Below are 24460 nucleotides of genomic sequence, written 5' to 3'. Positions count from 1 at the left end.
ATAATTTAAAAATTCCAACTTGAAACTACTCCCACCCAATTTGAATGGGTAATTATTTTTTATATATATTTTTTTAATTTTTTTATTATAGTTAATTATTAATATAGATATAGATAAGAAATCTATATTTATTAATTAAATTAAAGTAACCAATTAATATATATATATATATATATATATATATATATATATAACCAATTATATATATATACATATATATGGTAGTTTTTTTAATTATTTTTATTTTTTAGATATATTTAAATTAAAAAGAATAACCAATAACTAATTTAATAACTAATTATGTCATGTGTCATTCTATTGTTCTGCCATTTGGCTTCATAAGGTGTTTTTGTCTTCTGCTTTTAATTATAGATAGATAGATCTTTTTTTATTTTAATTATTTTAAAACTCCAACTTGAAACTATTCCCCGATTTGAATGGGTAGTTTTTCTTCTGTTTTTTTCCGTTTTTTATAGCTTTATTTTTTTTTGCTTTTTGATTTTAAAATAATTTAAAAATTCCAACTTGAAACTACTCCCACCCAATTTGAATGGGTAGTTATCTTTTCATATATTTTTTTATTTTTTTATTATAGTTAATTATTAATATAGATATAGATAAGAAATCTATATTTATTAATTAAATTAAAGTAACCAATTAATATATATATAACCAATTATATATATATATATATATATATATATATATATATATATATATATATATATATATATATATATATATATATATATATGGTAGTTTTTTTAATTATTTTTATTTTTAGATATATTTAAATTAAAAAGAATAACCAATAACTAATTTAATAACTAATTATGCCATGTGTCATTCTATTGTTCTGCCATTTGGCTTCATGAGGTGCTTTTGTCTTCTGCTTTTAATTATAGATAGATAGATTATATTTTGATTTTTTTATTATAGTTAATTATAAGATATCTATATTTATTAATTCAATTAAAGTAACCAATATATATATATATATGGTAGTTTTGTATTTTTTAATTTTCGTTTTTATATATATTTAAATTCAAAAATAATAACCAATAACTAATTATTAATTAAAAATAACTATCAATTTGAATGGGTAGTTATTTTCTTATATATTTATATTTTTGTTTTTTTTATTATAGTTAATTATAAGATATATTTTTTGTTTTAATTATTATAAAACTCCAACTTGAAACTATTCCCCCATTTGAATGGGTAGTTTTTCTTCTGTTTTTTTCAGTTTTTTATAGCTTTATTTTTTTTTTGCTTTTTGATTTTAAAATAATTTAAAAATTCCAACTTGAAACTACTCCCACCCAATTTGAACGGGTAGTTATTTTTTTATATTTTTATTATAGTTAATTATTAATATAGATATAGATAAGAAATCTATATTTATTAATTAAATTAAAGTAACCAATTAATATATATATATATATATATAGTAGTTTTTTTAATTATTTTTATTTTTTAGATATATTTAAATTAAAAAGAATAATCAATAACTAATTTAATAACTAATTATACTATGTGTCATTCTATTGTTCTGCTATTTGAATTAATGAGGTGCTTTTGTCTTTTGCGTTTAATTATACAAGAATATTCGATGAGTCAAAATTTTGAACCGTTGGGGGGTGAATGACGTGTTATAGCCAATAGTTATATGACACGGCAGGCGTCTTTATCTTTTGCGTTTTGGGGCCTAAAGTAATATTTGGAGAAGGGGAAGGACTAACAAATTAAATAAATTTTAGGGGTCTACAAAGTAAACTAAACTAAACGTCTACATCTGCCGACAGCCTATAATCAGTTTGTACTTTGTATGTAAACCTAACCTAATGAATGCCTACTCTCCCCTCGGATACAAGAAGATCTATATCAAAACACTCATCTTTTCTTTATCTTATATTTCTAATCTGAAGCGTTATGCCTACTTCTCCCAATGAATACCTCAATTCAAAACCAAGATCTACCCTTATAAAAAAACACATCTTGACTGCAGATTTGAGGTTGGTTAATTTGTCATCACTTTTAATTTTCTCCATAAAATGCTGATTTATTTTCTTGGTTCAGAACATAATTTCACTCCTTTTTTTGGTTCTAATTCGTTCGTATGAGTTACTGATTTAGGTATCTGTTAGATCTTATATAATGGAATTCGGTTATGATATTATAATTTAATTTGTTTATTTGTAGCAAGGTTCAATTTTTATTGGATGAAGTATCTTCAAAAAATTCCCGATGTATTATTTGTGCCTAAATTTATTCTTGTTGTATTTTGTTTGGTTGAAATTGTTTGTTATGATTATCCGAACAAATGTTGATTTAGATCTTAAATAATGGATTTTTGGTTGTTTTACTTGAAATCTAATTATTATTCTTTGGTTAGTATCAAGATTTACTTTTTAGTCGTTTTACAAATTATATTTTCCTCTTAAATTTCCAATCTTTTCTATTGTTTTGGAACTGATATTTTCTCCTTTTGTTTTTGTTCAAATTCTTTGGTATGAGCTGCTCATATTGTTTTGGTTTATATCTTTTGTAATGCATGATAGGTTTTTATATCACTCTATTTGACCTGACTTCCATAAAATTTCTGTTTTAGATCTTTTCTCATGGTCGTTTTATTTTGACAATAGGATTCACAGTATTTACTTTTGTATGCTCAGACTGCAGAAAACAGTCCAAAATGCAGAAATCTATATATAAATCCCACCTTCTAAGATTTACGATTGCAGTCAAAATAATGTCAAGTCAACAAAATAGCTCCACAAGCTGCTGACTTATGGCTTAAACTGTAGCCCAAAACTGCATATGTTTTGCAGCCATAATAGTGCTGAAATTTGGCTTCAGTTGAGCAGATAGCCCTTGGTTACAACTGGAACCAGAACTATAAGTTTGCTGCTAAATTGCTGATCAAACACAGTTGATTTTGGACTGTTCAGCAACATAAAAAATTATGCATCAATCAGTTGAACCTTTGTTTTGATTAAGGTTGAAGCATTTGATATAATGCATCAACAATGTCCCGCAGCAGTATTAAGGTAACAGGATTAAAACTCCAAACTTTCAACTCTTGTTCATCTGGTTCATATTTGAGCATCTTGAGCTACCTGAGCAGCCTGAGCAACCCTAGCACGGTTAGCAGCGTCCTTTTGCCGTTTGAGAACACACTCCTTCTGCAAGTGATTGGCAAGTTCAGTCTGGTTGGGCAGTTCCTTTTTACACCATGAGCAGCTTACCACTATCTTCACAACCTTGTTTGGTTCTTGTGCCTTTGGTTTTGCCATGATCTGTTAATCAGAACGTTGTCAGTGTTTTTCAAATTTTATTGAAGTTGTACAAGTTTTAGTTGTAAATAGTCCTAAAAAACTTATATAAATCAGCTAAACAATGTCTGAAAAACAGACACTAATCACAACGTAAAACCGGCCCAAAAACGCTCACCTCTAGAACAGCTGTGAACCTGTCCCTTGTTCCATAAGAAAACACCTTAAAATTCTAGTGGCTGCTGGTAGCTAAATTAGTGGGACAGATTTTCCATCCCAATATTCCTTCTTCCACTTCCAGAAAAATTCTAAAACCATTTGCTATATAAAGCTAATTTTGGACAATTGAGCATTGGGCAAAGTACAAGACTTCACTATACACACAGACATGGCCAACAACTACAATCAATTTCTCCTTCTGTTATTACCTTTACTTCTTCACATTCACTATGGTAATTCTTCTTGTACTTCTTTCAAATCTTGACTAACTTCTAGACCAAATACAATTGTGTTTTAAGCTATGTTGCGTGAACGCTCCAAAATGATGTCGTTCCCGTGTTGGATCCTTCAAAAATACATTACTTTTGAAGGACCCGACACACACCCGGCAACATTTTTAGAGAATCGGAACAACATAGATTTTAAGCTGGGAGATACTCAATTCTAGTACTAAAAATTTGTTTTCAAACCTATATTAGTGTAAATAAATTTTACACCATCTATGCAATTTAACATGTTATTGCTGGTTTTTTTACTTTATTTTCCATGTTATCAACTTAAATAACTAGAGCATAAGCTCTTTCCTGGAAGGGACATGAACCTCCATTGACCATCTTTTGTACGTTCAAAGTAACCTAATAGATTTACACTATCATTACATAAAACTTCAACTCTATCAAAAATAACAAAAGTTAACTTTTAGTTTTCCCTAGTAGTAAAGATCATCTATTATTGTACTAATTGCTGAGTTTTAATTGCAGTAAGAAGTGAACTCCAATTGAACTACTACTCAGAGAGTTGCCCAAGAGCTGAAGAAATAATCAAAGAACAAGTGGCACAGTTGTACCACAAGCATGGCAATACAGCAGTTTCTTGGATCAGAAATCTTTTTCATGATTGCATGGCTAAGGTAAATATTAATTAATTCTCCAATTAAAAGTAAATTAATAACACTGCTAGCTACAACATTTTACAACAATAACAATAAACTCAATGAAATTCTATAAGTGGGGTCCGAGGAGGGCCCCACTTACTCTACTTTAAGAAGGTAGAGAGGTTGTTTTTGATAGACATCGGCTCAAAAAAAGATGAAAAAGCAGTAACAACAACAAGATACCAAGAAATCTGAAGCAAAAATTAATAAGAAAACAGCAGACCAATTTAAAGTAAAAACTATAAACATTATGATCTCTTGAATACTAATATGCTTTTTTCTTTGCAGTCATGTGATGCATCAATATATTTGGACACAGCAAATGGACAGGAATCAGAGAAGGCATCTCCAAAAAACTTTGGAATGAGAAATTTGAAGTATGTATTAAAAAGGCACTTGAGAGTGAATGTCCTAATCCTGTTTCTTGTGCTGATATTGTTGTTCTTTCTGCTAGAGTTGGTCTTCTCTGGGTAAGTTGATCAAAATTATTTTATATTGTTAGTGTATTTTAATTTGTTGAAGTAGAGTTTTAGAGCAACGGTAAAATTGTACTCAGCTTGAAAAGAAAAGAAGCCTCAAGTTGATAAGTCATCATGTTCGATAATTTCGAAAGAAGAGTTGAGGGCTGATCTACAACCACGCTATCACTCATGGCACACATGCTATATGTGTGATGCCGACACCCTGATTTTGATATCCACTCTAGACTATTTACTTTATTTATGATCTTCTAACAGCCATCACGTTATTTTATAATAACTATGCTATTTATGTTAAAGTTAGCCCAATTTTCCTTCTTCCACTTCCAGAAAAATTCTAAAACCATTTGCTATTTAAAGCTAATTTTGGACAATTGAGCATTGGGCAAAGTACAAGACTTCACTAGACACACAGACATGGCCAACAACTACAATCAATTTCTCCTTCTGTTATTTCCTTTACTTCTTCACATTCACTATGGTAATTTTTCTTGTACTTCTTTCAGAGTTTTAAGCTATGTTACGTGAACTCCAAAATAATATCGTCCCCGTGTTGGATACTCCTAATATCGTTCCCGTGTTGGATACTCCAAAAATACGTTACTTTTGTTGGATCCCATTTGTCTCTCCCTCTACGAAGAAAAGCTTGAGGCAACTGAATGTCTTGCAATTTTTTTGCTTGCTATCATCTCTCTTCACAATTTTACGAGTCTTTAAAGGAATTAAGAGTTGGTTTCTTTAGATATAGTGTGATTATTTTGGATTCTTTATATTTTCTTCCAAGATTTCTGGGGTCAAAAAAATATGAAATAAACCCAGCAACAGCATCTGCTCGTCAATGGTGACATCAGTCGCAGTCCAAAAGCATAAAACTGATCGACCGATAATGATCCTCTATTCCTAAAGACAAACCACAATCAATCACAGAAGCAAGTCTTATCAAGATTCGTCCATAATCATATATCTCGAATTCAAGTATTACAATAAATTTTTGTTTGGTAGAAAGTGCTTTACGCTGATGTAGGACTGTATGGTGGGCCGGGCCCGAACCGGGCCGGGCCCGTGGTCCTAACGGGCCTGATGGGCTGGTCCAGGTAGGTCGGTCTTAATGGGTCTTTAAAGCCTGTGGTGGGCCGGGTCTCCTTAGAAAGCCCACGAGCTCGGGACCAACTGCCTAAGTTGGGCCTGGGCCGGGCCTAGTGGGCCTTACGGCCCCCAAACATTATTTTAACAGGTCTAGCCGTTTGGGCTGCAATTTTGACCGTTTGGATGTTTAGAAAATAGCCATTTGGCCCCCAAACTTTATATAATTATACTTTTTCCCAATTCTCAACTATAAATACCCCCTCATTCTCTCAACTAGAATTGCTTATTTTATTGTTGAAATTTCGTGAAAAATTGTGAAGTTGGTGAATTCAAGTCTTCAACGATTTTCAATTTTCAAGAAGTTCTGCAATTCGGGAAACGCGTTCCAACTCTTAAGTTTTAATGTTATAGTTTTGTTAGTTTTATTTAGTATAATTATAATTAATATGACATTTTCTTTGTAAAATATTTTTGGTGGTAAGGGTAAAATTAAAATTGGTGAAAGTAGTGGCCAACCTACTACCCTTCCCCCGGCTCCCCGACCGAGATCTGGTAGACGTCCTGCTGCTCCTATTATTCTTGATAGTGATAACCCCTGTTTTCAATTTTTCGATAGTTAATTTTGCCATAATGTTGCACCATGTCAAAATTTAGATGATGAAACTATGAATGCTCTTTATCCTAATGATGAGGAAAATGAGGATGAGATGAAACCCAACCGGATTTAGATGATACACCTACTAATCCTGTTAATAACCCAATTGATGTACCGTCTGACCCATCTGTAGAAACCCCTAGTTTTAATAGACAACCTTCTAAACGCCTAGAAACATCATTAGTATATATATATATATATATATATATATATATATATATATAACATACAATATATACTACAAGAAAATATATATATATATATACTACAAGAAAATCTCTATATATATATATATATACTATATATACTACAAAACAAGATTTTTCAAAATGAGGGCCCTACCCCCAATGACCACCAACGGCCATATTGGACAAATAGCCCGCTAAGCCCACGAGCCTGGCCCGTTTAGCCTAGGACCATATGGGCTTAGGCCCGTCATGGGCTGGTTCCACCCGTTGAGCCCATAAAGTTCGGGACCGCCAGAGCCCGGGATCGCTAAGTCCAGGCCCGTTAAGCATGGCCCATTTGGCCCATTTGGCCCATTTAGGCCCGGCCCAGCATACAACATTACCCTGATGGCAAGATTAGTTGGATCTTCAAAATTCTCTCAAATTATTAGATTTTGAATTGAACATAGAAAGGCGTCTAGCGTGAGTAAATGCTCAATGGAGCTGTCAAAGTATTGTATCTTTAAATTTACTTTGGTTGTTCGTATTGTAGCAATTATGGAATTTAGTTAAATAAGTTATGATGTCGTATACTTGTTATTTTATACACACCGTAAAGCGTGTCAAGTGAAACGTACCCGTAATTCATAACATGTTTATTTTATTATTTGAAATTGTAAAGTCACGTTGCGTGAATAAGCACTTGAATTTTGTATTTAAGTATCATAACTATGTCACGGAAATCATACTCATAATTAAAATAATTTATTTTTAATCGCGTCCTACGATGTTCAAAAGTTGGTTATCCTCCTAAATTTGAGACTGAATGGACGACCAAAGTTTATGGAATTCATTTGTTGTGGGGCAAGTATAAGACTTACTAAACGGAGATTAAAGAAAATCATAATTAACTACTTGATTTTGTTTGTGGATTACGGACTATTACAAGATGTTCAAAAAATAAGATTGTTTACCCAAGTAAAAGGGGCTACAACACGAAAAGTTCTAGCATAATATAGTGGAGAGGTGCACCTGCCTATGAACTTCTAACATATTATGCTAGAACTCCAACATATTCCAGCATAATATACCAGAAATTGGAACATATATGTATAAACTTTGAGCATATAATGCTGGACCAATATATTATGCTGGAAGTCCAGTATATTATGCTGGAATATTTTTCGGATTTTGAACAGTATTTTCGTTTAGATTTATCTTTACATGAAAAGTGACTAAATTTTAATTACGTTTGAAACTGCGGCTATTTTTCAATTACCACTTGTTAATCCGGCTATTTTGAATTTCACCTGGTAAAAGGCCGTTGACTAAAACTGTGAGATTTAATTATATGGGCTCAAACTAGTGGCCCAGGTTCTAAAGCTCATGTGAGAAGGGGCCAGCGTGTAAACTGGAGCTAACTGGGCCGCGAGATATTGGCCCAGTCGGGTGGGGCAAGGAATTATTCATTCTTGAGCGTGATTTGCGAATGGGCTTTTCCAGTTGAGAGAGCAGCCCACTACCATTCAACATGCTCAATCACAGATGCCCAAAAGATTAAAGTTAACAAGTTTAAGATAACAAGATCTGACTATTAATTAAATTTACATAGCTACACAACATAAACAACTAAAAACATCATGAATTTATTGGAATGATTAATTTACATAGCCAGGCGAAATAAACAATTAAGAACACGATCAATTTATCTGAACAATGTTGAACTAGTTATGACTGTTGCTAGTTTGGCTTGAACCAGCTAATACAAAAAAAATCAAATCCCTAAAAGTCTCTTAACAATACACAAGGAATTACTTGGATTGTCTAACACTTGAATCAACAATTCAAAATACCAGAATCCAATATACTTCAACAGACGAACAAACTCCATATCTTTGCTAATTCATTAAGTTAGTAGGCTGTGAATTGTGAACTCCTCTCCTCTAGTTGCTCAACAAGTTTCAAGCTCATGCAGAGATATATTAAGCAAAGACGAAACTTAAATTAACAGAGACTCCTCTCCTCTAGTTGCTCAACAAGTTTCAAGCTCATGCAGAGATATATTAATCAAAGACGAAACTTAAATTAACAGAGACTTTAAATCACTTTCATGAGTACAGTTTCAGTCAATAGGAACAATATTCTCAACAAACTACTCCACAATTATTATACTAGACCAATTCGAAGCAGCACATCCAAACAACAATCACAAATAAACCAAAATAATCATGATTTCACATTATGCTAAAATCAGAAAAATACAGATACAAAGAAAACATACCTAGTTATGCTAGGATTGAGTTTAGAAGCAGAAGAAAGCCAAATAAAACCAAGTGGACAGATTTGAGTTCAGCAAAGGATCACAGCAACAAGCGCAGCAGTTTTACCCCCAGAAATCCAAAACAAATGGAAGCCAGCAGCAAACAGACGAAAACAATTGCAGAATTCCTTCTCTTTTACTACTCTTTCGTGAGAATTAGAAAGAGAGTACGAGAGAGAGTGAGTGAATAGAGGGAATGAGATGTGGGTGAATATCTGCGTGAGTGTGAATGATAGTCGGTGTGCTGACGTGTGAGGGGAGAGAACTATTTTATAACAGAATGCAGCAATTTCTGTTATTTCTGTTTCTTTTTTACTCCCCCCGTTTCTGTTTTTTACTTGCTCACCCCCGACCCCTTCACTTTCCTATTGCAAATTAGTCCTCAGATCCCTTTCTAGAAGCTTCAAGTCAATTGCATGACATGTTTTTCTCAATTTTAAATCTTCTGCATACCCCTAAAAGTCTTGATATTCACCCTAAGGTCCCAACTTTAAACTGTTGGGCCTATCTTCCTCACACAATACAGGCCCAATTTTAGACTAAAATGAACCGCCTGAATCAAAGCTCATGCTTAATTGAAATCATCAAACATCAATTAATGATTAAACAAAGGAAATTTTACCACCTATAGAATAGGTTAGTACCCTATTTATATTCTATAAATACCCTTTTAAAATATTACATTCTATAAATACCCTTTTTAGTTTATAGCAAAAAATCTAAATTTAGTTCCATCCTAAAATTAAGGCTTAATATATGCTACAAAATATTTTTCTAATCTCATTTTTTTTATTTTCTCTCACCTAATTTGCGTATATCTCCTCTCATCAGCTTTTCTCTCTCTTCTTCAATACACTTTTCCCTCTTCTCCCACAAACACACGTTCCATACACTTCCAAAACCCTCCTCCGCCATTATCGCCCCAAAGGATATTCTTCTTCGCAAGCTTCACAGTTGTATTTTGGAAATTTTCTCCCCGTAGGTAATTCTTCTTCGCAATTGCTTTTTCATTAGTTTGTTTCTATAAGTTTTTTTAGCGAATTTACACAATTTTCTGATATATCTTCCATTTGTATTGTTAATCACCAGGATTCTTTGAGTTTTCTCTCTAATGTCGGATGCAACGCCACTCAACAGACTACCCAGAGGTATACCCACCAAAATTCTCTATTTTGATGGGCCCTCTTTCTCGTTGTATCTGACTCAAGCGGAGAAAGATTTTGCAGGTTTATCAGCATCCAAAGTTGATGAAAGAAGAAGTAAAATACACAAGGACAAGTTGAAAGAAGTCCAAGTTGATGAAGCTTCAAAAGAAACCAAAAATCAAGTTGGCTCAAAGAGGAAAAAACCTATGAAAGATTCAAGAAACCAAAAGGCAATTGGTATTTGTTACATGTATTCTGTTGTATTCATATCTATCCTCTTGTATTTTTGTACCTTTTTGTATAGTGTAGTCTGTTTCTTCTACAGTATGTTTATGTATTCATATGTATTTGGTTGTTTCCAACAGTTCATTTTTAATGTAATCTTACCTGTATTCATATGTATTCATGTGTATTTAGCGTTTGCTAATATATATTTGCGATAATTCAATTGTCCAGTTTGACCTCAAATGTATTCATATGCATTCATATGTATTCAGTTGTATTCATCTGAAATATTTTGTATTATATCTGTATGTTACAAAGTATGTTAGCATATATTTAGCCTTGTCATTGTATCTAGTCTTATGTAAGTGTTTGTAGTTGTCTGACATGCATTTGGCTTTGTCACTGTATCATGTCTTACATGTATTCCAAAAAATCTTAATATGTATTTTTGCAATGTATTCATCTGTATTAACATGTATCTTTCAATGTTCATTGCAGGGAATTGATTTGTTTGTGAAACACCAGCCAAAATTAGCACCCCATATTAGTAGTTACACTAACACTGATATAGTATCCCAGCTAAAAGATAAGCTTACTCCCGATCAGTTCCAACAATTCGGCAATACATGCTTTGGCTCATTTCTTCAAATGAAGCGATTTGATGTTCAACATCAACTCTTCAGATGCTTCATGGCTCGACAGTTAAACGGCACTCCAAACAATGTATTTGCAGTATACGTCAATGGTACTGAATTACATTTCACATTAAGGGAGTTTGCGCTTGTGACTGACCTCAAATGTGTAGGTAAAGATGAAGATTTTGAGTTTAGTGAAACTCCTCCTAACCGGCTTATTGCGACTTATTTTGGAAGTGCTAATATTGTAAAGAAGAAACACTTGAGACAATGCTTCAATGACAAGGCATGGGGCCCCGACAATGATGAGGATGCTTTGAAGATATCTTTGTTGTATTTCATCCACACCTTTATATTTTCATCTGAGAAGAATAGTGCAACTATACCGAGGCTAGATTTTGACTTAGTAGAGAGTGGGCGCTATTCTGAATATCATTGGGGTATTAAAGCATTTGAGCTGTTGATAAACTCGATTAGCAAGAAGATGGATGCTTTGAAGAAGTATTACAGGATAGCTGGGATGCCCCTAGCTATGCAGGTGTGGTTTTATGAGTGTTGTTCTTCTGTTGATTCCAAAATTGCAGTCCGAGTCTGCGACGTGGTCCCCAGAATACTCAATTGGAGAACCACCGGAAATCAGCCAACATTTTCTTATCTGATGAACGGCATGTTCAAAGACACCGGAAACACGGTAATATACAAATGTTATCAATATTCTGAAGATAATTGAACACAAATACATCTATAATTTGCATATATTTGCATTCAGTTAGAGGGGAAGCCTACTGTTGTATTCATTGGATTCATAAGCTTATATACATGAATACTTGCATACATATTAATACATTTTAATACATTCAGAATACAACAAAGTTAAATACACATGAATATAGCATTATACAGTTATGCATTAATATGTTTTTTGTAAGTCATAACTTATTTTTGTTCACAGATTGTGTTCAAGGACATCACTCCTCTAGATATAGAGCTTGCTGTTTTTCAGATTCCTCAAGTGTGCGCCGATATTGAGAAAATACCTACTCCTGCGCATTCAGACAAATCGGGACAGGATACAGATGACTTTTCTCCTACACCCAATCTTCAATCTAAGAAGAAACATGTTGAAAGTGTTGGTCCATCTTCATCACCGCCACATAAAAAGGTCAAGGAACAACCCAAGATTCCTACAAAAGAACCATAATATCAGCCCAAAGTCCCTCCTGTTTGTCTTTCTGACATTGGACATAAAGTTGTGCATGACCATCAGCTCCCAGAAGGCCAAAATGAGGACCCATCTTCTTTGAGGAAAGACCTAAAATCATTCAAAGAATACGTGAGTATTTACCCACCGATTAATCAATAAAGTTTGATAGCTATGTGTTTTAGTATTTTTCTAACTATTTTGTACTGTTAAGGTTGTTGGAGAGTTCAAGTCTCTAAGGACATTGATCAATGATAACTTCAAGATGCTTTCAGACCAACTTCAACAAAATCAGCAAACTGAACCCATAGTGAGACATGATGGTGGCATTGACACAGATGTCGGAGATAATAATGAGGTATAAAAGCAGTTATCATATTGAACATATGTATTTAGCTGTATTCATATATGTTTTAATCTAGCCATTTTACTGATGTATTTAACTGTTATTCAGCTCTATATATATGTATTCTGACTTTTAAATCTTAACATATTGAGCATATTTTTTTAAATGTATTCATATATGTATGTCTGACTTTTAAATCTTAACATATTGAGCATATTTTTTTAAATGTATTCATAATTGTGTTACACTTAATCTGTAATATCACTTTAAACTGCCGTATTTATTTTATTTCAACTGTATTTACATGTATTCTGCTTGGTTAATCTGCATTTTCTGTAATGTATACTAGCTACTTATATGTATTTAATCTTTTTTCTAACATTAAGTTACCATGCTAACAATGATACATACATCTACCAGAAAACTATTTCAGAGGTACCGTCCATCATACCATCTACCACAAACCAAGAGGATGTATCTAAAGAATTCTATGTTTCTCAATTTGAACTGGACGACAAGTTTCTACCCAGTCAAATTCCAGAAACTAGAATAGTTGTTCACGCAAGTGCAAAAAAAGATGAAGCCACACCAGTGCAACCTCAACGAAATAGGCGACCAAGTAGATGGAACTCTTCGCCTTATCAGTCTAACTTCGACTCAGGAGGTAAGTGATTTTACAAACGTAATAATCAGCATTCATCGTGATTATTTACAGCATGTTCTATTTACAGCATGTTCCTCTGTAAAGTTGACACCCATCTTTGAAAAAAGACACCCGTTTGAGGAAGATCCAATAATGGGTCCACATCCTATGTTACTCATTCAAGAATATGACAAGTGGGTTCGTGAAGGTCTTCTAGCAAGACATGATCAGAAGTGAGTTTTCCCCCGTTCATTGTATTATGTTTTCATTTTTTTAAGGTATGTACATAATGAGTTTTATATCATACTTGTAGAGGTAATCTCGACGACCATTACAAGAAAAACAAGTCTATACTTCACATTCCATTGGATTTTGGAGTTGATCAAGTTGATTCCAAAAACTGGTTTTACCTTCTATCCATTTATGGGAAGTTATGGGATGACAATGTGAGTCTTTCCCAAAAATGATAATCTTATCTTTAAACAATAACATGTTGTTTTATTAACTTGTATTTAGTTGTATTATTCAGCTGTATTTTTCTCTTATTTCCTATGTATTCAGCTATAGTCAATTGAATTGAACTGTATTATTAACATATAATTAACTTTATTGATACTGTGGTATTCAACTGTATTGATCAATTGAATTACTTGTATTCATCCAATGGCAGTTAAATTCAACTGTTTCAACCAACTGTCTAGATCTGTATTCAACTGTATTACAGTGTATTCCACCAAAGTCAGTTGAATTGAACTGTGTTATTAACCTATATTCAACTCTATTCTACATGTTGTATTCACCTATATTAAGGAATTGAATTAGTTGTATTCATTCAATGTCAGTTGAATTCAACTGTAGTCCATAAGCTGAATACAATTGTATTCACCTGTATTACAGTGTATTCCTCTATTTTCTGTATTCAGTTGTATTCATCAATTGAATTACCTGTATTCATCCAATGGCAGTTAAATTCAACTGTTTCAACCAGCTGTCCAGATCTGTATTCAACTGTATTACACTGTATTCCACCAAAGTTAGTTAAATTGAACTGTGTTTTTAACATATATTCAACTTTATTCTACATGTTGTATTCACCTATATTAAGGAATTGAATTAGTTGTATTCATTCAATGTCAGTTGAATTCAACTGTATTCCATAAACTGAATACAGTTGTATTCACCTGTATTACAGTGTATTCCTCTATTTTCTGTATTCAGTTGTATTCAACTTTTTTTTAGCATCTGTATTGAGGTATTCTTATATATTATTTCTTAGTTCAAGCAAATAAACTCACACTATCTACCAACCTCTTTTGTTTATAGCATATGGATGTCATATTCTACTATTTGTGAAAGACGGGCAAGTACAATCAGCATAGGGACTTCACGTTTACTACTGTTGATTGTATATTCAAGACAAGAATAGATGAAATATATGACAGGTGTGAAGATACAGATAGTAATGCTAATGTAGCAAAACAAGAAGACGTTGTATGTGAGTATATTAGGGGCTACAGATTACATGCTAATATACCCTGGCATACAGTGGATAATGTCTTGATACCAGTGAACTTGAAGGAAAAACTTCATTGGTTGTTGGTTTTTGTGACTTTCAAAGATAGATGTATCAAAGTGTACGACTCGTACACGTCTTCCGGTCATGATGCATACGTAGTCTCTGAGATTGTAAAGCTAGCTAAGCTATTACCTCTGTATCTGTCAATTAGTGGCTTTTACAGAGATAGTCAAGGCATTCACTGGTATGCTTATCCCGCATACACAAACAAGGATCATAACGAACCTTTTGAAGTTATCTTCGTTCCAAATCTGCCTCAACAGAAAGCGGGCAGCATGTAAGTATCCAATCATCATTCTTATATGTTTTATACACAGTATATGGATTAATTAATTTATATTCTGTTTCAATCAATTATTGTTTAGGGATTGTGGAGTGCATGTTGCAGCCTTCGCGGAGTTTCTGAGCACTATTGGAGAGATTACACAAAAAACACCATTTGATGCCACTCTTCTCCGTCAAAGATATGGTGCTCTGTTATGGGACTATACTATGCGCAAGATAGATGCTGATGCAATAAGCGAGAGTGAAGCACCTTCAAAGATTGAAAGGCAAATCTCTGAGTCGGAGGCAAAAATGCAGATAGTTTTAGAATAGCTTTAGTTTTTTTTTTTGAGTTTAGCTTGAACAATGATACTTATTGTAGCGGTTTTGGTCGTAGATGCTATTTACTTACATGCTGAAATTTGGTTAAGTTTGCTTGAACAGGTTTTAGCTAACGCACATGTTAGTTAAAATTTCTGAAACTTTATGTGCTGAATGATTTTTGTTAATGCCAATTTTTGAATTGTATTCAGCTGCATAAGATCAACTTTATCTTGCAGTATTAAGCATTTGTATTTAGTTGTATTATTCTGTTTAGCTTATTGTATTAATCTATATTATTCAGTTCAATTCAGTTGTATTAAAGTGTATTTATCAGTTGTCTACAGTTGGTATGCAAGTATATTCAGCTGCATCCATTCAGATGTAACTTTGAATTGACTAGAAACAATACAAGTTATATTGATTAACTTGTATTTAGTTGTATTATTCAACTGTATTCAGCTGTATTTTTCTCTGATTTCATATGTATTCAGCTATAGTCAATTTAATATGAATTAACCTATAGTCAACATTATTGAACATGTTGTATTCAAATGTATTAAACAATTGAATTACCTATATTCATCCAATGTCAGTTAAATTCAACTGTTTCAACCAGATGTCCAGATCTGTATTCAACTGTATTACAGTGTATTCCACCAAAGTCAGTTGAATTAAACTGTGTTATTAACCTATATGCAACTCTATTCTACATGTTGTATTCACCTATATTAAGGAATTGAATTAGTTGTATTCAACTATACTAAGATATTCTCACAGCCAAATCATATATATTTATATATATAAAAATACTTCAACTAAATAAATTCATAAAATATTAACGAAAGTCATTCCACAATATATTACTTCGAAAAAAGAATTCATTATAGCTGATAATGTCGAGTCACCAATACATGTCAGAATACAACTATTTATTACGTGGAGCATTCCTACAAGTTCGCTTGTTATGTCCTCCCTGCCCACATATGCTACATGAATGTTGATTTTTCGGCAACAGCAATTCACTTAAATTTTTGTCGCGCTTCTTCTTTGGCCTTCCAGGAGGTCTTTTCCATTTGGGTGGTAGTACAACCTCCTCTGCAACATGCTCTGGTATATTCCAGTCATTTTTGTCCGGTAGCGGGTACACTGGCACATCGTATGTCATTACAATTGTACTTGGCTTGTAATAGCTAGAGCAATATTCTTCAGGCATTAAAAACTTGCTCTTCAATACAGCCCAGGCATGTGGGCATGGCAATTCATCAATTTGGAATCTCCCACAAACACATTTTCTCTCGAGCAGACAGACTGTGTAATTCCTCCCACCATCGTTAACAGTATGTAAGTATTCAGTTGAGGGTACCACCTACATTTAAAAACAGAAATATACGTTTTGAACACATTTACATGAATTAACAAATATATACTACTGAGTTAAATGGTTACTATCAACTTCAAAAATTGCAACTTCATTCAATTTCAGTTAAATTCAGCTGATTCCAACAGCTGTATGCAACTGTATTCAACTGTATTACTCTACAGTCTGCATTTGTATTCATTTGTATTCAACCTTTTTTTAGCAGATGTTTTCAGGTATTTCCAATCAATTTAAACTGTATCAATCACCTGAATTCCATTGTAACCATTATCACATGCATACAGTCTTAATAATAACATGTATTTACCTGTATTCATCTATATTATTTACTAGTTCAAGCAGATATTCATAAAAATGCATACCAGTAGTTCCGCCTAAAAAAATGTATTCAGTTGTATACAAAAATGCCATAAAAAATTAACTTACAGTCATACGGGTACACATGGTCTCATTCAACTCCAGCATTTCCTGGTATTTTTTCCCAAGCGTCTTGTATGTCTGAGTAGCTTCTTTACGGTTACTACAATTCCAACGACCAAACATCTTCCTAACTTCTTCGAGGAAGCCATATATTGGCAATTCCCTTGTTGAAACTAGTGTGCATTGATTGACTCAGCGATATTTGACGTCATTATCCATCCCCTGTTAACAGGTGCATACAACCTAGCCCACTTTCGTAACCAGCTAACTCTAAGTATTCTTTCACCCTAATATCTACCTTCTCAACCTTCTCCATCAGACTATCAAATTCAGTTTGTGTGTATGCTTTTGCCATCGAGAAGTATATCTCACTCAACTTGGCATGACTCTTTTTGAATTTCTTGTATACGTTATTCCATAGATGCCATATGCAAGCACAATGCGGTAAATCCAGATATACTCTCGATACAGATTTAATGATGCTCTCATTTCTATCCGAAACAATGCACATGTTTTCCCTTACACCGTACGCTATCTTGAATTGCTCAAAGAACCACGTCCAAGCAGCATCGTTCTCTGAATCAATAACACCGTATGCTAGTGGCAATATATGACCTGTTTAATACAATTGAATATAATTGTTTTTAAATACATGTTTTCCAATGCTTTAAACATTAACAAATTGTATTATTATTAAGGTACTCACCTGGCCCATCCAACGTGCTTGCAGAAACGAATGTCCCGGTGTAGTAGGATTTTAGATGACTTCCGTCCACTACAATAATTGGTCTACAATGATCAAACCCCCTTATAAATGCATACAATGATATATACACGTACATGAATTCATTCTTTGACGATTTTTCCATTCTTATGTGAGAACCTGGATATGTCTTATCCATTGTATATAAGTATCCTGGTAATTTTTTGTATGAATCAGCCGGTTCACCTCTAAGAAAATTCATTGCCTTTTCTTTAGCCCTCCACGCCAACATATAGCTAACATCAACACCTAGATCTGATTTCACGTCATCAATAATGTCCCTCGGAGTGTATTTCCTCTTATGGTTTGTAAGCTTTGTCCTTATAATACCACTTATAAGGCTGCTACTAGCTTGCCGCTGCTCGTACACTTTATCCTTCAGCGGACATGTATGGTTGTCATTGAATTCTCTCACCTTGAATAATTCCGATTTGTTAATGCTTGAAGCCTTAAACCTCCAATCACAATCTTCTGAAATACATATTAATGCATAGCTGGACAGAAAAGTTCATACATTAGACAACTTAACGAATCTAACATATATACTTCTTATTCATAAAGTACCAAATTGATATCTGTGTATATGTAATTTTGTATACTAACGAATTCCAATATTGTTAGATGTGATTAAATACAATAAATACAACTAAATACATTCGTATGAATAATCAAACACTTAGTAACATTATAGACATAATATGAAAATAATCATAGCCACTGTTGTATTTTTTCAATAGTAAAATACACCTGAATACATATTATTAAGAACACTAAACAAATATAAATTTTCAAAGGTGTTCATTATCTGGAGGATACACACAACTACAACTAAATACAACAAAGTTAAACAAACATCAAACCTGACAGCATTAGACCGATCAACACAGAATTGAAACCTTTGAGCTATAGCATAATTATTCATCACCTCTTTCAATGTAGCCTTATCCTTATACACTTGTCCAGCCATAACCTCCTTTTGATTAGTTTTTGAAATTATAAAATCCTTGTGGAGTTCGAACACTCCAATCGCTTCTCCTGAATTGGCAAGTTCTATGGCTAGTGTATAATCTGTATCGGAATCGTACATTTGAACTGCTTCGTCTATCTGCACAATGTCGCCTTGATTTAAACCATCTCCAGAGATAAGCTCTTTTTCCATAGTTGTAATGCACAGAGGATACATCCCAAATTCTCTGTTCTCTTTTTTCTATTTTACATACACTCTGTAACCCATATCATTGTGTATTTCCATTGGTGTGCGATTGCCTTCAACATTGTATTGTATTTTAATGGTATTTGTGCTCAAATCTATACCCAGTTGATTAGAAATTGAACAAACTAGATCATTAAAGGAAGCATACTCCTTAATCAGTATTCCCTCAATTAAAAAGTCGATATAATTGCCCTCATTGTTCCACTTTCCAGAATGACGCAACAAAACTGTCAAGCTTGCCATATATATAGAAGAGTTATACCTTCTTCTGTATATAATTTGTCGCAATCGATAAGGAGGAGAAGAAAATCACACAATATAGAAGCAATCTGCTCTGTTTCTTCGCTTCTTTCACGTTTCTGTATTTTTGACTTTGAGAAGAATACAGATTGATGGGATAACTTTTAAGTTTGTTGAGTAAAATTAGGGAAATCAGAATTGATTTGATTTCCTTCCGTTTTTAACATCTTCGTCGACCCAGATATTGCGCAGATACGTTACGTATTTAGCGCTACATACGTTTGAATACAGGTAAATACATTTTAGAAATAGCTGAATTTCCTTTTTGTACGCCGCTAATTTTTGTTGTATTATTAAATACACTACCTTAAATACATTATATAATTACACAAAAGATATCTATAGGACGTAATATAGCAAAGAGTTTCTATTAATTGATAATTAGGACTAAAAGATGGTGCTTTGTGAAAAATTCTCTTAAACAAAACCTAAAAATACAATTACCCTAAATCAAACACACAATTAGCTATTAACCTAAACATGTAGCAGCAAATGCATTAACTAACAGAAATTGAAACTGACTAAAACAATTAACCAACAAATTACTAATTAGTCAACTAACTAAAAGAAATGGAGAATAGGAGGAAGCTATTAACCTTAGTAAAAAACTACTGCTAGCAGGAAACATAACGGACAGTGAAAGTCAGCTCCTGGCCGGTCAACGGCGTTTTAACCGGCCTCCGGGGCTTCGAAATGAGCCAAACCAACGTAAATCGATTTCTCTTGTCAAGCGAAATAGATTCACGTAAGTTTGAGCCAAATCGAACAAATTATTGAAGAAAATCAGAAAGGATACATACAACTTTGGGAATTTTAGATCTAAAAAACGGAAAAATCTATGGGGATTTGAGAGACAACGTTAGGGGGCTTGGTAAGAAGAGGGGACAGGGATTGTTTGGTGAAGATTTGGGCGGATTTGAAGGTGGCCCGCCGCCGTAGGCGATTTCCGGCAGCGGTGGACGTTGGTGAAACAGTAAGGGAACGACAGGGGTCTGAGAGGATGTTTGGTGGGTGGGGTAAGGGTCTGTTCCGACAACTTTAAGGGAAGAGGTTTTGAGTTCCTGGCCGTCAGATTGAAATCAATGGATGGTGGAGATTAGAACAAGTGAAACAACGTCGTTTAGTAGTTCATTAAAGAGGCAGGTGGACTGGGTCGAATCAAAGGATGGGTTGGGGCAGATGTCTTGTGGAATTTGGGCCATCCGTTGAAGCTGGCCCAATGTGGAGTAAGCAAACAGACCCTCTTCTCTTTATTATTTGGTTCTCAAAACTAGCCTAATGAATTCTACTTGAAACTATTTTGCAAATTTGACCTACTGAACTAATTAATATTGCGACTTAATAAACTAATTAATTAATCAACCTAAAAATGCAGAAACTAAAGTAATTAGAAGTATTTTGTGATTTTCATATTTTAGAGATGCAATTAACATGTAATTAGGGCCTAAAATGTAAAGATTAAAATATAAATTTTTATTTATTTATTTTTAGGATTTGAAATGCCATTAAATTGGCAAAACACAAAACAAATCAAATAAAATAAAGAAAATATCCTTAAACAGATATCTCAAGTTCGAGCGCTTCAACGAATTTTTGTTTGATAGGAAGCGCTTTACCCCGATAGCTAGATTAGTTGGATCTGCAAAATTCTCTCAAAATTATTAGATTTTAAATTGAACACAAAAAAGCGTCTAGCGTGAATAAATGCTCGATGGAGTTGTCAAAGTATTGCATCTTTAAATCTACTCTGGTTTTTCGTATTTTAGCATGGACACTTTTATGACATGAATATGATTGTTATATAAGTTTTTCCTTCTAGTCCTTTTTATAATCGAAATTAAAAATACTAAATTTTCATCTTATAATTGTGCAGTTGAAAGTTTATGGAGTAGTAATCGTGATTTACTTTGGCATATATACAACTAAAAAAAGCTATTTACTTTGTAATTTCTGCTTGTGTATTGATGAAAAGTGAAACTTTATTTGAAAAAAATGTACAACATTGGTTTTTTTTGGGAGACATGTTTTGAATACTGATAAGTGAAAGATGTCACAATTTAAATTGTGTATTACGATTTCGACTTCTACAGTTTATAGCGCTTTCACTATTCGTTAACTGTGTGAGAATATTACTACTTGTTAAGTGAAACTAAATTTACATCCATAAGAATGCCGAATTGTACTAGGGTCTAGAGAAATCATAGGTTTAATTTTCCTTTTGGAAAATCTATATATATAAAGTAGGGACATTGAGAGATGAAGTGGCACATCTCATAGACAAGGAAATATTTTTATTTATTTTGTCATTTTCTTAATTTTTTTCTCGCTCAATTCAATAAAATAATCCATTAGTAAATTCTAATAATTAAGCCTTTGTATTTCAAAAATATACGGAAAGGAAAACCAACACTTTCAAGGGTTACAAACTTTTTCTTTTCCGAATTGTTACGACCTTCAACTTTTTATTTTTTTTCCTGTGATGAGCTTTCTCCATGATAAATAAGGAATTAAAACGAAATCGTTCGTTTCAATCCTTCTTCTTTTTCATATTTTCTTCTGGTGAAGGTTATTTATATGTGATGAATGAAAAATTATTAGGACAAAAACTCTTATAAAGTTATAATTATCAACTGTCAGTGAGGAAGCTCTAGCAGAGAAGAAACTCTTGGTATGGATGGTGTTTAATTTTCAAATATCTATTTGTAAGTTTTTGTTTTCTTTCTTTTTCTCTCACTGGCTTATTTTGTCTCCTTCACTATGTCATAGTTGTCGGAGGTAATTAAGAGAGGACCACGGAGCAAGAGGATTTGGTACTTGTATGGGTCCGAATTTGGCAACTATGACAACCACCGAATAGAAAGAGGAACGAGGTTATCACGACGCGTCGTGTGATGGTCGTCATGGTGAAGAACGACGATCAAGAGCGGTCAGTCGAAATAAGACCTCAGCGGTAGTGTAAGCTTAATAAGAGACAGTGAGAAGATGTTTTTTGAATATTCTTTATGATTGTACTTTTAGGGTTTCATGGGGGATTGTCCCTTATAAATAGGAAGAGTGAGTAAGGAAAAGGGCATTCAGGAAAAAAAAACAGAAGAACACTTTGTAAAAGATTCATTTGAGAGTAAGTACAAGAACAACCTTGCTCAAAGATTCCACAATCATCTGATATTTATTCTTTTCTGCTCCAACTGCATTTACTTATATCTGCTGCGCATCTAGGTTATCGCATCTATAAGTATTTCACAGATTCCAACATAGCAGCTATTATCATCTATCATGCTTATTTCCTTTATCACTTGATCTAGATTTTATTATTCTTAACTGAGATTTAGCCTTCTTCTAATCATAATATTGGTTTAATCAAAGGGTTTAACTTCTTTTGGTCAAACAATTTGGCGCCGTCTGTGAGGATTTCTTTAGTTGAAATTATAGTTTCATCTAGATCATAGAAAGGGATAGCCATCTTTTCTTAGCTTTTCATAAACTAACAATGGCAGGGAAAGGAGATGCGAGATTGAAAGCGATAGCAGATGTTACCGCCAACATTTTGAACACTATCAATGAAGTCGACAGGGAAGATAATGAAAACGTGACGCCAAGTGCTACGCTTAGGCGAAATGCTTCACCCCCCCCCCCCATGAAAGCGTTACTGTTTCGCGTGAAAAAGAAGTCTTTACGTCAATGATGGAAGAGGCGCCATCGGTGGTAAAAAGGCTACTGGAAGAATGGCTAACAAGCACTCTAAATAACATACTTGACAAACCCACCCAAAGGGAGAACAGGGACGCTGCACACATAGAAATCACGACAGACACCGACGAGCACGATGCCCCTTGAACTGGTAATGCTCACACTATTGTTGATGCATGTAGTGACGCGCTCACAGCCATTCTAAAGAAAGTGGAGGAAATGGAAAACGAAAATAAGGCGCTCTGTGACTAGATAAAGGAGCATCAAGAAAGCGTGGATAAGATACTAGGCGCCCCAAAGTTGTTACCAAAATGGGACATTGGCCGATTCATCGAACAACCATACAATGAGGAAGCAGCCCCTCATGCCATTCCTAAAACCTTCAAAATGCCACCGTACTTGAAGATATACGATGGTACTACAGACCCAGAAGATCATATCCTTCACTACGTCACAGCGGTAAAATGCAACGATCTTTCGAGAGAACAAGTACCATCGGTACTACTGAATCAGTTCGGCGAAACCCTGATAGGGGGAGCCCTAACCTGGTACTCACAACTACCAGCATGGTCAATAGCAATGTTCGAAGAAATGGCAAACAAGTTTGTCACCGCCCATGCAAGGGCTAAAAAGGCAGAAGCCAGGGTAAATGACATATTCGCCGTCAGGCAGACACCTGGCGAGGGACTCAGGGACTTCCTAGCCCGATTTAACAGGGTGAGAATGAGCCTACCGAATGTATCCGAAGGGATAGCGGTAGCAGTCTTTCAGAATGGATTGAGCAGAAATGGGTCAAGAGCATCCAGAAAGCTAGTAAGCAGACTCATGAAATATCCACCCACCACTTGCGAAGAAATTCAATGATGGTAGAAGGGATCAGTTGGGTCCCCGTCTCGGTCGAGAGAGACATCAACCCTTCAGAGCAACCATCATACACCCTTCCCCCCTCCCCCGCGGAACATGAATGGCCCTCCTCGACATGCCACGACACCGTGATATGAAAGAGGTATGCATCCACTCTTATCTGCTCACAATTTTTGTGTTTCTCCTTCAGAAATAGTGTACGCGCTAGAGAAGCTCGGCACGAAGGTACAATGGCCACAGAAGATGAAGTCCGATCCAAGTACTCGGAAATCAAATGCCCTCTGCGAATTTCACCAGGAATGGGGCCATAAAATCGAGGACTGCATAGGTTTGCGGCA

At 34.0% G+C, this 24460-nt stretch overlaps 3 protein-coding genes across 8 annotated transcripts; 1 reads left to right on the top strand and 2 right to left on the bottom strand.

The window, feature by feature from the left end:
* Positions 1-1788: 1788 nt before the first annotated feature.
* LOC107780248 (peroxidase 21) lies at positions 1789-11018 on the top strand. 5 transcript variants are annotated; one of them, XR_012695346.1, is made up of 6 exons: positions 1789-2015; positions 2676-3050; positions 4256-4404; positions 4717-10117; positions 10225-10283; positions 10362-10680. XR_012695346.1 is itself a non-coding variant. In XM_075222558.1 (4 exons), the coding sequence occupies exons 2-4, from the start codon at positions 3664-3666 to the stop codon at positions 4900-4902; spliced, it is 399 nt and encodes a 132-aa protein (XP_075078659.1). In that variant the 5' UTR covers positions 1818-2015; positions 2676-3663; the 3' UTR covers positions 4903-5015. The 5 variants fall into 5 exon arrangements, 1 of the variants encoding a protein (XP_075078659.1); XR_012695344.1 differs by lacking the exon at positions 2676-3050 and adding an exon at positions 11004-11018 and having other exon boundaries at positions 1791-2015; positions 10362-10517; XR_012695345.1 differs by lacking the exon at positions 2676-3050 and having other exon boundaries at positions 1792-2015; positions 4717-10113.
* Positions 11019-16350: 5332 nt separating this feature from the next.
* Positions 16351-20596, bottom strand: LOC107828204 (uncharacterized). Of its 2 annotated transcripts, XR_012695342.1 has the most exons (4): positions 20165-20596; positions 17999-18549; positions 17299-17907; positions 16351-16860 (listed from the first exon to the last, which is right to left on the bottom strand). XR_012695342.1 is itself a non-coding variant. In XM_075222556.1 (3 exons), exons 1-3 carry the CDS (start codon positions 20194-20196, stop codon positions 17504-17506), a joined length of 987 nt encoding a protein of 328 aa, XP_075078657.1. In that variant the 5' UTR covers positions 20197-20596; the 3' UTR covers positions 16351-17503. The 2 variants fall into 2 exon arrangements, 1 of the variants encoding a protein (XP_075078657.1); XM_075222556.1 differs by having other exon boundaries at positions 16351-17907.
* On the bottom strand, positions 16420-17415 carry LOC142164974 (uncharacterized). Its single transcript, XM_075223636.1, has 3 exons — positions 17299-17415; positions 17121-17189; positions 16420-16860 (listed from the first exon to the last, which is right to left on the bottom strand). Exons 1-3 carry the CDS (start codon positions 17413-17415, stop codon positions 16420-16422), a joined length of 627 nt encoding a protein of 208 aa, XP_075079737.1.
* Positions 20597-24460: the final 3864 nt, after the last annotated feature.

This window comes from Nicotiana tabacum, chromosome 10 (genome assembly GCF_000715075.1).
Source record: "Nicotiana tabacum cultivar K326 chromosome 10, ASM71507v2, whole genome shotgun sequence".
NCBI classification, from domain to species: Eukaryota; Viridiplantae; Streptophyta; class Magnoliopsida; order Solanales; family Solanaceae; genus Nicotiana; species Nicotiana tabacum.
Note: the sequence above shows the minus strand (reverse complement) of the source record. Positions and strands in the feature narration are given on the sequence as shown.

Excerpts from the sequence above, each read along its gene's own strand:
- LOC107780248 (XM_075222558.1), top strand. The coding sequence starts at position 3,664 with ATGGCCAACAACTACAATCAATTTCTCCTTCTGTTATTACCTTTACTT. Across the intron at positions 3,728-4,255 it reads ACTTCTTCACATTCACTATG|TAAGAAGTGAACTCCAATTG; the intron begins GTAATTCTTCTT and ends TTTTAATTGCAG. Across the intron at positions 4,405-4,716 it reads TTCATGATTGCATGGCTAAG|TCATGTGATGCATCAATATA; the intron begins GTAAATATTAAT and ends TTTTCTTTGCAG.
- LOC107828204 (XM_075222556.1), bottom strand. The coding sequence starts at position 20,196 with ATGTTTCCTGCTAGCAGTAGTTTTTTACTAAG. Across the intron at positions 18,550-20,164 it reads AGCAGTAGTTTTTTACTAAG|CTATGCATTAATATGTATTT; the intron begins GTTAATAGCTTC and ends TTTTCTGTCCAG. Across the intron at positions 17,908-17,998 it reads AAGCACGTTGGATGGGCCAG|GTCATATATTGCCACTAGCA; the intron begins GTGAGTACCTTA and ends TGTATTAAACAG.
- LOC142164974 (XM_075223636.1), bottom strand. The coding sequence starts at position 17,415 with ATGTTTGGTCGTTGGAATTGTAGTAACCGTAAAGAAGCTACTCAGACA. Across the intron at positions 17,190-17,298 it reads CCATGTGTACCCGTATGACT|ATGAATACAGGTAAATACAT; the intron begins GTAAGTTAATTT and ends TAAATAATATAG. Across the intron at positions 16,861-17,120 it reads ATGGTTACAATGGAATTCAG|GTGGTACCCTCAACTGAATA; the intron begins GTGATTGATACA and ends TTTTAAATGTAG.